The following is a 14,246-nucleotide window of genomic DNA, read 5'->3' as shown; positions in this document are numbered from 1 at the left end:
ATAAATAAACAAACGCATAAATAAATAAATAAATAAATAAATAAATAAGAAAGTTTCCAAGTTAAATATATACTTCTGCATTTTCTTTTCTTTCAAATAAATAATTTTCAAAAAGACCCGTCAAATAAATATATAGCAAAGCAAACACTTAGGAAAATAGAAATTGACACTTTTTGGAAAAGAAAAGAGAGAAAAAAGGAAGAGGAAGCGAGAGAAAAACCGTCTCGCAAATGAAATCGTAAAAAGAGAATCGTTCGCCTGACGTAATTCATTAATGAATAATTCATAATCATTATTGTTATTATGCTTATTAGGCTTATTATACTTTGCGGGAAGAGCAGGAGTGTGGAGATGGCGGGGGTGCGCTTGGCCTGTTGTTGTTTGTTTGTTTGTTTTACCTTTCCAGGCGGACCCTTGGCTGCGGGGGTTTCGCGAATCTGGCTTCGCGGTTTCGCAAGGCGAAGTCGACCCTTTTGGAAAGCCCGGAGGAGGAGGAAGAGACAGGGAGGGAGGGCAAGGGCGCGGGAGGAGGAGGGGGCCCTCCCGGGCGCGGGTTCAGGCGTCGAGGGGGCTGAGCGGGGGCGGGACGGCGCCCTTGAAGCAGGCGGACTCGTAGTGCTTGTTCAGGTAGGACTTGAGGGCGAAGGTCTTGTTGCAGCGTTTGCACTTGAAGTGCTTGAAGGCGGAGTGAGTCTGCATGTGGGCGCGCAGGTTGGAGCGGTCGGCGAAGGCCTTTCCGCAGTGGGCGCAGCCGAAGGGCTTCTCGCCCGTGTGCGAGCGCATGTGGCCCTGCAGCAGCCAGGGCCGGCTGAAGGCCTTGCCGCACACGTCGCACTTGTGCTTGAGGTCGTGCGTCAGGAGGTGCATGGCCATGGCCGGCATGGACACGTACACCTTCCCGCACGTGGGACACTTTTTGGCCATCTTGCTGTCCAGGCTGCGGTGCGTCTGCTTGTGGCGGCTCAGGTTGGACGACGTGGCGTACGTCTTGCCGCACTCGCTGCACGTGTGCCGCTGCTGCTGCTGCTGCTGCTGCTGCGGAGCAAGAGGAGGGCCGCCCTGCGGGCCGGATTGCTGCGGAGCTTGGCCCAGCCGGGAGCCCGCCGCCCCGCCGCCGCCCACCACCGCCGCCTTGCGGCGCGAGCGGCCGTCGGTGATGAAGAAGGCATCGACGGCGTAGCCCTCGCTCACCGCCGCGTCGCCGTTGATGTAGCCGCCGGCCAACTCCGAGTGGGGGCTGTCGGGCGGGTCCGAGTCGGGCGCGCCGTAGTCGCCGTGGCTGCCGGGGTAGATGACGCCCGTCGGCGAAGGGACCTTGAGCCCGCCGTCGCTCTCGGCCTCGTACACCGACGACGGGGAGATGTACTCGCTGATGTAGCCTCCTGAGGAGGGGTGGGGGTGGGGAAGGGGGCACAGGGGGGTGGGGGAGAAGGGGACGGAGCAGGAGAGGGAATGAGTTGGGGGGAGAGGGGGCCGTGGGGGGGGGGTTTCCAGGGGGAAAGGCGCGAGTCGAGGGGAAGGGGAGAGAGAAGGTTTTCCGAGGGGGTCGGAGTGAGAGGTGGGGAGCAGAAGAGAAATTAGCGGGGAGAAGGAATGAATTGGGGGCGAGGGAGGGGGCCACGTGAGGTTTGGAAGGGGGGAGTGTAGGGGATGAGTTGCGAGGGGGAAAGGAGTGGGGGGTGGCCGTGGGGCGAATTGGAAAGGACACACATGGAGAAAGAGAGATGGGTTTGGGGGCGGGAGGGGGGCAAGAGAGTGACAGGCAAAGAAGGGACAAGATGGGTACAGAAGACGGGAGGAGGAGGAAGAGGGGGCCAGGATGAAGGCCAGGGAGGGAGGGCGGAAGAGAGAGAGCGGCGTGGGTTCAGCAGCGAGTCTCCCAGGCCAGAGCAGAGCGAGCCCAGCCCGGCGACTCTGATGAGTCCATAATTGATGGGCTCGGGAGCTCGGCTCGAGAGCTCTCTAGTTAATAGATGCAACAAGCTGGAGCCCGGAGGAGCCCCCTCCCTCTCCCCCCCCCCCGCTCCCCCCGGCCAAGCGGCTCCTCTGTCATGCTAATCTCCGCGGCGCTTGATGAACCTCCTTCCCCTCATCTTCCTCTCCATCATTCCGGGCCATTTCCTGGCCCTTTCACCTGCGGCTGCCTCGGCCAGATAACTGCCTGGCAGGAATTGAGGGGGGGGAGAGAGATGTGCGGGGAGGAGAGGGGCATCCTCTTTATCTCCATTCCCCTCCCCCACCCCACCCGCGATCCTCTCCTCTCTCTCAAGGTCAGCGCTCTGCAGGAGACCAAAGGAGAAAGGCGCGCGGGGAGGGGGGGTTGCGGAGGGGGAGGCTAATTCCCCCCCTCCCCCCCCTTTCCTCTCTCTCGAACCACTTCAGCAGAATTCCGGCGATTATGCAACACGCTGCAGACGGATTGCCCGGAACAAAAGCGGGGAGGGGGGAAAGCGGGGGTCACCAGGAAGCCCCAGTCGGAGGGGGAGAAACATCCCCTCGTTTGGAGCCACGCATAGACAGGGAAGATTATGTGGAGTGCCGCTGAAGGGCCCTCCCCCGGGGAAAGACTCTTGGGATGCGTGGGGGGGGGGAAGAGGGGGTTTGGTTGCCCTTGAACTTGAGCGCGAGACAAAAGGGCCTCTCTCACAAGGAACTGCAATCCAATGGGGCTCCTCTCCTCTTCCTCCTCCTCCCCCTCCTCCCCCCTCTCTCTCCACCCGCCCCCCCCCCCGCCCGCGCGCCCTTGCCCCATCATGGAAAAGGCTCGCCCACCCGCCTCCGTCCCTGCAAGGTCTAATTTTAGCAGGGTTTGGATTGCATCGAAATGTGCCGAGTCAGTCAACACAGCGCCGAGCCAGGCGCGAGACCCGCTCAATATGGCCCTTCGCGGATGCTGATGCCTCTGCCGCGGCCGCCGGGGCTGCAAAAACATTCCAGGAAAGGCGCCGCATACCGGGACTCGCTTGAGCCCTGGCGCGCTGCCTCCCCCGGTGCCGCGAGAGCGCTCACCGGGGGGACAACACCCCCCCGGTGGCTTTGCTGTTGCTGCCCAGAGTTTCTGCTGCGCATTGGCACGGTTGAAGCACCGCTGACCGCCCCCCCCCCTTCCGCACCGCCACAGCCTCGAGTCCCCCTAATCCCTGTCTCGGTGGGGGCCCCGTTCCTCTTTCTCCCCCCCTCCCCTCCACTGCTGAGTTAGGGTCCTCTGCCCACCGGCCCCCCGTCCTTACCCTTGTCATGGATCCGGGAGCTGAAGTCTGTCCGCGACCTGCCGTAGGAGTTCTCGAGGTCCGCCGAGGAGAAATCGTCAAGTTTGACCTTTTTAACCAGGAAAGATCTTGGCATGGTTTCTGAACTCTCCCGGAATGTGACGAAGCCCCCGCAGCTTCAGCCGATGGGTTCAAATGAGAGGTGGGGGAGATGCGGGAGGGGCGCAGGGGTGGAGGGGGGCAGGAAGGGGAAGGAGACAGCCGAAGAAAAAGAACAACAACAAAAAAGACGTACAAAAATAAAATTTGCGGGGGGGAGAAAAATCAGATTTTTTTTTTTTTATAATAATAAGAATAAAAAAAGCAAACCCCGAAACGACTCAAGAATGGCAATCGCGGCGCGCTATGGCTTCGTGGTATTTTTTGCTTGCTCGTTCCAAACCCCTGAATGGAGCGCTGCCCGCCGCGGAGGTCTCCAGCCTGGGCGGTTGCGCCGCGCGAGTCCTTGTTCCCGCAGCGGCGGCGGCGGCGGCGGCTGCTTTTGTGCGCGGCGAGGCTGCGCCTTGGCAGGCCTCTCGCTTGCGCTCCAGCGCGGCTCAGTAGCCCACCATGAGTTCGAGAGATTGCAACCAACGCCGCGCTGGTTCATAAGAGGCGGCCGGCGAGTTCGGCACCTGGACAGCTCCCTCCCGGTGGGCCGGCGCTCCCCGCCTCGCTCCCCGTTCCCTCGCTGGCTCGCCCGGGCTCTTCGCTGCCGCCGCCGCCGCCGCCAGGCGCCCTCACCGCCTCCCCGCCAGCCCGGGCTGCTGCGCTCTTGCTGGGCTCGGCTTCTCCTGCCCGTCCGCCCCCTGCGGCTCGGTCCTCTCCAGCGCTGCGGCTTCTGCCTGGGTTGCGTGTGTGCTGTAATTCGTTTTGTTGTTCCGCTCCGGGGCTGCGATGGCGGTGGGGAGGGGTGGCGGCGGCGGCGGCGGTTATTGCTTGCTTGGCTCGCTGGCTGGCTCGTTTGCTTGCCTGCTTGCTCGCTTGCTTGTTGGGCGGTTGGGGGGGGGGTTCCTTGTTCAGCACTGGACAGCTCCCAGACTTCCTTGCCGCAGCCTCTTGTTGCAAGCTCCTGAATTTCTGAAGATTCGCGGATCAGCTGTTCGGATTTATAATGCAGCGATCAGGTGGTGGACGGAAATGGAAGCGCTTAATTTAATCCATCAAAAAAAAAGAAAAAAAGGGGGAAGAAATCTCTCCCGGGAACAGGGCTGAGACAGAATGATTTAGTGACGCTGTTGTGAGTCGCCTCCTGCCCTGCCTTTTCGTAAACCCCCTCCCACTCTTCGCTCTTCCCTTCCTTTCCTACCCTCGACCCTTGATCGTTTTTCCTTTGCAAGTTTAGGTGCGGATAGTGCGCGGAGGCAGATCCAGCTCCCGCGGCAACGTCGGAGGCTCGGCGCGCAGCCCCGGGTGGGGAAAATATATATATATATATATATCCGGCCTTCTCAGCCCGTTGGCAACTTGCAAGAGAAGCAACTTGGCTTGGCCGCGAAACACAAGCCCACCCCCCACCCCGGCTCTATCAGACCTAATGAGGAGGGAAGGAGGGGTGTCGTTTTCTCCCCCCGCCAGTGATTTATTGGAGGGAGCGTCAGGAAGACCTGTGGGGCCCTGTGGGCGACACCCTCACTTTTTAATGAGGGAAAGGGGACGCAGGCTGGGCCTTTTGTTTTAGAAGGAGGTTGGCGAGAGAAAGGATCTCTTGTCTGAAGAAGGGGGGGCCTGAGTGTCGTGGGTGTCACGAATCGTGTGGGGAGTGGGGAGGCATCCTTTACAAAAAGGTGAGGCGCTGAGACTCAACCCTGCCTTTCCTTTTACTGAGTGAAGAGACCCTTTCCCAGCCCCAGATGTGTAACACTGGAAGCGAAGGAAAGACGCTTTGCACATGCTCAAAGGCACGGCACTGTGACTTGTTCCCATGTCACAGGACTGAGTTCCAAGGCCTTCCCCGCAGTAAATAAATAAAATCCTGCTCCTTCGGTCTGGGGCAGCAAAACGGGGTAGACAGTCAAGATTCTTGGGCCTATATTCTGATAGAGAGTCGAAGGGGAGTCTACTGCAAGGGGCTTCCAGTTTGCACGCCGGAGTCACATGCTGGCAGAGTCTTGAGGTACTGGATTCTGGAGACCTGGGAGAGGAGACCGCCCCCCTCCCGTCCTCCGCCTGCATCCCAGAATGAAGAGGTAGTGAGAAGCCTTCAATTGCAAGAAGGCAACAAGTGTCTCGGCCACTGAAGGACAGCCGTTTGGCACCCGTCCCGTTCTGGATTCCATGCGAAAACCGGGGTTCAGTAAATGTATTGGGGTTGCGGGGAGGACTCGGGAGTTTCCTACGACCCGCACGTCTGAACACAGTGTAGCCAAGCTGAGAGGACAGCAAGGCGGGGTTTGAGTATATGTAGGTTCATCTGAACCCGATCTCCCGGGAGAGGCGTTTCAATCACTATGGGGCGTGAACCGAGGGTTGCCAACGTGGCAGAACTGGAGAGAAAATGTTGGTGGTTGGCTTGGCGCTAGAAAACAAGAGCTGCAAAATAGAGGACGGGGTTATTTTCGCTGCCCTCCCTCGCCCCGCTCTCCCCACCCCACAGCCCAAACCCTGAAGGCGCCCAGACCCCTCCATCCAACCGCTCCGCCTTTCTTGGTGGCGCTACCGGTGGTCCCACCTCCCGATGCCTCCTCGGTGTCACACAATGGCCCGCGAGGAAAAGGAGGCGCGGGGTGTGTGCACGACCCAGGGGACCTTTCCCTGCGTGAGAATCAATGGGAAGAGCGAGGATCCTTGCTGAGCTCCCTTGGGGGGCTGGCGGTGACCTCCCCGGACAGGACCGTCTTTCACCTTGAAGCCATCCACACCCTTAATTCAGAACTTTCTCCACTAATCCCCCTCTCGCTCCCTGAGTCAGTCCATCTTTCTCCTCTACCCTGAATGGGCCTTTGGCGTGGGATTTGATGCCAGAGAGGTCTCGTGCTGTTCGAGCTGCAAGGAGAGAGTTTGTTTTGTGCAAAAGAAACGTGGTCGAGGGGTGGGGGGCATATCTGGATTGCAAAGCAATACACAGTGAATGCAAAGGCCCACCCTCTCAGCGCCAGCTACTCTCCCTTGCAAAGGCCCTTTCACGACCCCCTCCCAAGGTCTGGAATCCCCTCTCGAAACCTCCTTCCCAGCCCGGAGAAGCGTCTTCTCCGCCGCTCGCCAACATCCAGACGCGCCACTGGGCTGCGTTTGTTTCTGCCCGGCTCCCCTGCGGCCCTGCCTTTGATTCCTGCTGCTCTCCTTCCCTGCATCCTAATTAACAAGACTGCTGTGAACCTCAGGCCCTTCGCGAGAGAGCGAGATCAAGAGAGAGCGCTGCGAGGGCGCGCGAGAGCGCGCGCACCGACCCGGGTTTTGTTCTGAATTTCCGCCCTCCCTCTTTACTCCGGCGGACTGATGGAATTGCAAACCAAGCTAACAATCTCCAGTCACCCAAAGTTTACAAGTCACCCTCTGACATCACGGCCCCCAAGCCAATGGGCTTCACTTTATGCAAATGAGGGGGGCTGGCGAGCAGAAGGCCCCCCTTTTGCACAATGATTCCTCCAGGAGACATATGTCCCTAATTAACAAATATCTAGGAACAAGCCTGTTCGCTATTGTCTTGCCCTGTGCAGATTTGTTTACTTCTGCAGGAAAGAGAAGAGAGGGAAGCCCAGGTGACAAAGGCCACGCCACCGCCCCCCGCCCCGCGCCCACGAGGGGCGCCTGCCTGCCTGCCTGCCTGCCTGGGCAGTCCTCCGAGGACCCTCGCCCCCCACCCGCCCCCCAGGGCTCAGGGCACGGCTGGACGAGGACATTTTGCAGCCCCAGGAGGGAAAGGGCGCCGCGCATCCTCTCCCCACGCACCCCCCACCCACGCAAGGGACCCATTCACGCGTGCCACCACCAGGAATGCTCCCTGCACAACCTGCAGGCCCCGTTCACTTCCCTGGGCTTCTGCAAAATGAGCTTCGTGCGGCCGGAGCCCCCCTGGGTCCCATCTGCCTGTCTCCCCATTGCGGTCCTGAAGGGCAGCTCACCTGCCCTCAAAGTGGAGCTGTCCTCCGTTTCGGTGCGGGGGACCTTTGGCCTTCCAGATGTCGAAGAACTACAGCTCCCATGAGCCCCAGCAAGCATGGCCGTTGACTAGGGATGGAGGGAGTTGTAGTGCTGCGCGCACAAACCCGGGCAAAATGTTTTCTGCAAGTGCATCAATAAACGTGTGCGTGTGTACAAAATATGCTCCCAAGCACCGCAGGTGTCTTCCGTCGCAGGCTGCTCGGTTCTAGTGCGCTGCACTAGTTGCAAAATGCCAGCAGTTTCCCCATGTACTCAGGCGTGGGTGCTGGAAATGCTAAATTTAGCCAATTCATATTCTGAAGCAGGTAATTACAAATGTGGGTGACATCATGACTTGGTCGGCTTGCATTCCAGGCGCCTGGAACCGCCGGCTGAACGTGGATGCTAATTGTCTCTCTGGCCAGGCCAGAGCCTAAAAGAAGAGCCATTCCCCTCTTGCCACGTTTTCCACGGGATGCATCCACTGTAGGTACCTCTGTCAACCCCACAGATGACGGCCCAGCCTCTGCTTCCGTAGCTGTAGCAGAGAGTCTTGCCCCTCCTGAGGCAAGTCTGTTGCCCTGTCAAACAGCTCTGAAGTTTCTCCCAGTCTTTTGCTGAAATCTTCCTCTCTCTAATTTCCTGTCCTCTGGAGAAACAGGGAAGAGGCCATTGCTTCATCTTCTGAAGGACAAGCCATGCAGCCATTTCTTGATTCATCTTCACTTCTCCAGGCTAAAGATAAATAATAATAATAATAATAATAATAATAATAATAATAATAATAATAATAATATATTTATACCCCACCCATCTGGTAGGGTCTCCTCAGCCACCCTGGGCAGCTTCCAACAAAGTACCAAAATACAGTGGTCTGTTAAACATTAAAAGCTTCCCTGAACAGGGCTGCCTACAGATGTCTTCTAAAAGTCTGGTAGTTGTTTTTCCCTTTGACATCTGATGGTAGGGCATTCCACAGGGCTGGCGCCACTACCGAGAAGGCCCTCTGCCTGGTTCCCTGTAACTTGGCTTCTCTCAATGAGGGAACTGCCAGAAGGCCCTCAGAGCTGGACCTCAGTGTCCAGGCAGAGCGATGGGGGTGGAGACGCTCCTTCAGGTCTACTGGGCCAAGGCCGTTTAGGGCTTTAAAGGTCAGCACCAACACTTTGAATTGTGCTCGGAAATGTACTGGGAGCCAATGTAGGTCTTTCAAGACCGGTGTTATATGGTCTCGGTGGCCGCTCCCAGTCACCAGTCTAGCTGCCGCATTCTGGATTAGTTGTAGTTTCCGGGTCACCTTCAAAGGTAGCCCCACATAGAGCGCATTGCAGTAGTCCAAGCGGGAGATAACCAGAGCATGCACCACTCTGGCGAGACAGTCCGCAGGCAGATAGGGTCTCAGCCTACGTACCAGATGGAGCTGGTAAACAGCTCCCCTGGACACAGAATTGACCTGCGCCTCCATGGACAGCTGTGAGTCCTACATCTTTCAACCAAATCCTCACCAACCCTGGTTTCTGGATCCCACTTCTATTCTGCCTGGCTGATCTGTAAACTTCCATGCACATCAGTGCATAGATTGAATCATGGAATGATAGAGTTGAAAGGCACCCAAATGCACATCCATTTCAGCCCCCTGCAGTACAGGAATCACAGCTTAAGAATCCCTGTCAGATGACCACCCAACCTCTGCTTGGAAACCTCCAAGGAAGGAGCGTCCACCACATTCCAAGGGAATCCATTCCACCATCATACAGCTCTTCCTATCAGAAAGTTCTTCCTAATGTTTCATTGGAATTTCCTTTCTTTTCATTTGAATAAATAGGTTTGGATCCCACCCTCCAGAGCAGGAGAAAACAAGCTTGCTCCATCTTCCATGCGAAAGCCCTTGAGATATTTGAAGATGGCCTTTCATATCACCTCTCCTCTTCTCTAGGCTGAACATAACCAACTCCCTCAACTGTTCCTCATATGAGGCAGGAGACCTAGGAAACATTATCACCGAGTTAATGATTTTAATGGATACAATCCAGTATAATGGACTTGACCTCCTAGAATTGGAAAGGGTGTGTGTGTCAAAAAAACATTGTTCTTGGCAACCTTGAAATTATATTAGCCAAGAGGGCATGTGACAGTTTTTTTGAATCTGAAATATGTTTTCAAATGTTATTAGATTTTTTAAAAAGCACCAAATTTAATTCTTAATTGTATTCTTTTGTTTCCTTCTCTGGGCTTCTTGGGGAGGAAGGAAAGGCAGGAGAGAAATTTTAATTTTAATAATAGCAGCAGCAGAAACAACTGGATTGGATCAAAAGGTCAGGCTAGTTTGTATCAAAGGAATTTCTGCTCCCAGAATCCTTTATAGTTTTCATCTAATGTTGGAAACAGAGCCCAGAGCCATTTGGCTTAAAGGACACCTGAGTTCAGCAGGGCCTGCTCCCTAGTAAGTTTGCTTAGGGGTTCAGCCTTCAATGTCTAAATACGGTGGGCCCAATCTGCCCAGAGTTAAGCGCCTTGATTAAACACTTGCTCGGGTCCTCTGTTCCAATGAACAAGCGTGAAGCGATGTGGGTTGGCTGTGGCTTCTGAGTGTGTGAACAAACGGGAGCATATCTGCGTCCATTAGAAAAGGTCATTGCTCGCACCGTGCCAAGAAAGGACCACCAATCAATTAAAATTAGAAACTGTTACAAATCCCACTGAGGCAATACACAGCTTAGCCCTGTTAACACAGTAGCACTTTACAGGAGAGTAAGTGGTGCGGATGGAGAAATAAATATTTCCCCTCCCAGGATGCAGCAGTTGGAGACAATTCACTGAGAGCATTTTAAGCAATGGAAGTTAACCTGTGGAATCCACTGCCACAGGACATAACTGTAAGTGTTTGGTTTTTTTTTTAAAAAAACAGGGGTTTTGTAAAGCAGGATAGGGCTCAGACACACACACCCCTTTTTAATATGTTGTTGTTGTTGTTGTTTAGTCGTGTCTGACTCTTGTGACTCCCTGGACCAGAGCACACCAGGCACTCCTGTCTTCCACTGCCTCCCGCAGTTTGGTCAAACTCATGCTGGTAGCTTCGAGAACACTGTCCCACCATCTCATCCTCTGTTGTCCCCTTCTCCTTGCACCCTCCATCTTTCCCAACATCAGGGTCTTTTCCAGGGAGTCTTCTCTTCTCCTGAGGTAGCCAAAGTACTGGAGCCTCAGCTTCAGGATCTGTCCTTCCAGGGAGCACTCAGGGCTGATTTCCTTCAGAATGGATAGGTTGGATCTTCTTGCAGTCCATGGGACTCTCCAGAGTCTCCTCCAGCACCATAATTCAAAAGCATCCATTCTTCGGCGATCAGCCTTCTTTATTGTCCAGCTCTCACTTCCATACATCACTACTGGGAAAACCATGGCTTTAACTATACGGACCTTCCTTTTTAATATACTGCATGGTATTTGCAAATCCATGGGTGGAGCAGATTACAAAGGTGGGGAGAATATTGCCAATCTGCAAGGCCAGAGTAGAATGGCGATGACTCTTTAGTAGTGGCATTGATCTTGGCAGGGCCGTCTCACCCGTGAGGCAAGGTGAGGTGACCGCCTCAGGCAGCAGGATCCACAGGCGCAGCACATCTGGCCTGCAAGGAATGCCCTCACCCGCTGCTGCCACTGCTTTGGTGGCCGTCACCGTTGTGGGGGGCTCCTTGAAGGCTGGGTCTGTCTCCCCCTCAGCAGCCCCCCCACACCAAATGCTGCCTCTACAGATGCCTCTTGTGAATGGAAGGCACTGCTGGTCTCCTCCCCCCCTTGCACCCAGGGTAGATCTTTATTCCCCCCCCCCCTTGTTCCTGATTCACTCACCCTTCTTCCCTGGTGGGGAGGGGCACCAATGCGTGGTTTGCCTCAGGTGCCAAAATGTCTCTGGCCAGCCCTGGTTCTTGAGATCCACTCCAACAGGAGCCCACAAGTGGAATTACATGGACACGTCACCCCAAAGACATTGTAAAGGTAAAGGGACCCCTGACCATTAGGTCCAGTCATGACCGACTTTGGGGTTGCGGCGCTCCTCTCACTTTATTGGCCGAGGGAGCCGGTGTACAGCTTCCGGGTCATGTGGCCAGCATGACTAAGCCGCTTCTGGCGAACCAGAGCAGCGCACGGAAATGCCGTTTACCTTCCCGCCAGAGTGGTACCTATTTATCTACTTGCACTTTGATGTGCTTTCGAACTGCTAGGTGGGCAGGAGCAGGGACCGAGCAATGGGAGCTCACCCCGTCGCGGGGATTCGAACCGCCCACCTTCTGATCGGCAAACCCTAGGCTCTGTGTTTTAACCCACAGCGCCACCTGCGTCCCTCAAAGACATTGTACTTCCCCCCATTACAGTTTACAGGGGCTGCAAGATGAAGATTCATTTCTACAGCAAGTGGCATAGGAGTTCTAGTTTACTTTGGAGCTGGGAGCCTTTTTACTGAATCCGTAGGCGCTGACTGTCCCTGCCAGCTGGTGGGAAGGAGGAATTCTGCACACCCTCAGAGGCATTGCATGACGGGTTCACCCACTCCTTTTTTTTCCCGTAAAATTTTTTTAGGGGTCCTCTCATTTTCCTAGTCACATTTAAATACTGCCCCTCAATGAGGCCAAACTTAGATTCACAAAATGTTTAGGGGTACGCGTCCCCCTGCGTCCCCCAGGGGAAAAAAGCACCGGGTTCGACTGCTCCACAACTGAGCACTTACATTCAGAATAGGTTCTGGGGCTGAGCTCTGATGAACTGTGGACAAATGAAGTCTTGCCTGCTGCCACCTGGTGGAAACCAGCCACAATCCAAAGGGCACCGGAGGCCAGGAGGAAAACGTGCGTGTCAGCAATTTGGGTAGAGGCTAAAACTAGTTGCTCTGCTTTGCTGTGTGGCAAGTTGGGACACCTGCAGGACACCAGGTTGGGGAAGGGAAAGGTTTCCAGGGACTAGTTTAGTTTATTGGTTTTGTGTATCACTTCTAGTTCCAAGAAGCAATTTATAAGCAAGCTTTAAGTGATACAATAATAAAATGACAAAGGCATATTGAAAGCAACTTTAACAATAAAATGCAAGAAGGAATGGCACATTTAGTGATGCATCCCATTCCCAATCAGATGGGAAACCCGTAAGCAGGATCTAAGCACAAGAGCAACACTCTCCCCTTCAGATGGGCGGGGTACAAATAAATTATTATTATTATTATTATTATTATTATTATTATTATTATTACTCTTGTGGTTTTCAGAAACTGGGATTCAGATGCATTGCTGCCTCTGACCATTGAGGCAGAGCCCAGCCATCGTGGCTATTCACCATAAACTTTCATTTCCTCCATAAATTTGTCCCATCCTCTTTTAAAGCCATCTAAATTGGCAGCTGCCTCCTGTGGCAGGGAGTTCCATAGTTTAACTGTGTGCTGCTATGTGCAGAGCTTCTGTCCTGGAGCGCCTGACATTCAGCTTCATGAGATCCCCTTGAGTTCCAGTGTTATGAGAGACAAAGGAAGACTTTGCACTGCCCACTGCCTCATGCCATGCGCACTTGTGGGATGTAATCCACAGGGAGCAGTCAAATACAACATTCCTTGTTTTGCTAGAGTGGACATGCAAGGGGATGTTGTTCCAGCCAGTTGAAACTTCCTGTTCCTCCTGGGCTGGAGCATCCTTCCTCTTGCATGTGACTAGAGGTGGGCGAAACCCAGGCATAGGCAAACTTGGCCCTCCAGATGTTTTTGGGACTACAACTCCCATCATCCCTAGCTAACAGGACCCGTGGTCAGGGATGATGGGAACTGTAGTCCCAAAACATCTGGAGGGCCGAGTTTGCCTATGCCTGGTGTAACCTTACCTGTTCAGGTAACAAAAGGACAAGGCATGCTACCACTGTCTCTCTTTTCCATCTTCCTTTCACCTGTGTGAACTGCAGGACTCCTAGCCTGCACTGGGATTAACCCCCCCATATGGGGTAGGTCCACATGTACCTATCTGTAACTAAGTCTGCCTTCAGGGATCCAACTGTGAACTGATATGAGTAAACTTCTTTTATTGACTTTAAATAAGATTGTCGTCTCTTTATTCTTTTTAAGAGGGATTGAAAGGGAACTTACCAGGAACGTACAATTCAATACTGAATTGTATAATGGTGAGAAAAGGGAATGTAAGAAAATGGTGTAAGAAAAGGGAATGTAACTCTGCTACATAAAGAAACTTGCCAGCACAATTTAGGAAGGATATTAATAAACAATATATCCTCTCCTGACACCCTGAATATTCCCATTTTCCTTGTCCAGACAGAGCAACTTGCCGCACACAAACCAACGACGCAAATCCTTTTCATCAGAGTTTATCTTTTTAATAATATTTTTTATTAATTTTAACATATACGGTAAATTATAAAATGTACCACAAAGCTTATCACTTATACAATCTTTTTGGACTTCCATCAGCCCCTCTGATGATCCACCATTTTAACCACTTCTTATGCATTTCTTAACTTTATATTGCGTTTACATCTCTTAGCAAATCATCTTCCCGCTTATCCATTTTTACAATACTTCTAATAATACTCCTCACAAAACTTCTTGCAACCCTACAAACGTCGTCTGTTCTTCACAATTACTTTTCAAATAGTCCGTAAATTTACTCCAGTCTTCCGTGAATTTCTGGACTCGCCGGTTTCGAATCCTTCCTGTTAGTTTATCTTCATCAGAGTTTATCATTATGGGGCTGCTGAGATTCCTTTTATACAGGCTTCCTCAACCTCGGCCCTCCAGATGTTTTTGGCCTACAACTCCCATGATCCCTAGCTAGCAGGACCAGTGGTCAGGGATGATGGGAATTGTAGTCTCCAAACATCTGGAGGGCCAAGTTTGAGGAAGCCTGCTTTTATAGGTCGTTTGGGGGGTGG

The 14,246-nt window shown here is 53.7% G+C and overlaps 1 protein-coding gene across 1 annotated transcript; it reads right to left on the bottom strand.

Moving 5' to 3' along the window:
- Window positions 1–544: 544 nt before the first annotated feature.
- On the bottom strand, window positions 545–5,945 carry SCRT1 (scratch family transcriptional repressor 1). The gene is made up of 3 exons (XM_083749392.1): window positions 5,920–5,945; window positions 3,231–4,347; window positions 545–1,382 (listed from the first exon to the last, which is right to left on the bottom strand). Exons 2-3 carry the CDS (start codon window positions 3,343–3,345, stop codon window positions 556–558), a joined length of 942 nt encoding a protein of 313 aa, XP_083605518.1. The 5' UTR covers window positions 3,346–4,347; window positions 5,920–5,945; the 3' UTR covers window positions 545–555.
- Window positions 5,946–14,246: the final 8,301 nt, after the last annotated feature.

This window comes from Podarcis gaigeae (assembly GCF_964106915.1).
Source record: "Podarcis gaigeae genome assembly, chromosome: 7".
Taxonomy (NCBI): domain Eukaryota; kingdom Metazoa; phylum Chordata; class Lepidosauria; order Squamata; family Lacertidae; genus Podarcis; species Podarcis gaigeae.
The sequence above is the reverse complement of the archived record's forward strand: the minus strand, read 5'-3'. Positions and strand labels throughout refer to the sequence as shown.

Excerpts from the sequence above, each read along its gene's own strand:
- SCRT1 (XM_083749392.1), bottom strand. The coding sequence starts at position 3,345 with ATGCCAAGATCTTTCCTGGTTAAAAAGGTCAAACTTGACGATTTCTCC. Across the intron at positions 1,383-3,230 it reads CTCCCGGATCCATGACAAGG|GAGGCTACATCAGCGAGTAC; the intron begins GTAAGGACGGGG and ends ACCCCTCCTCAG.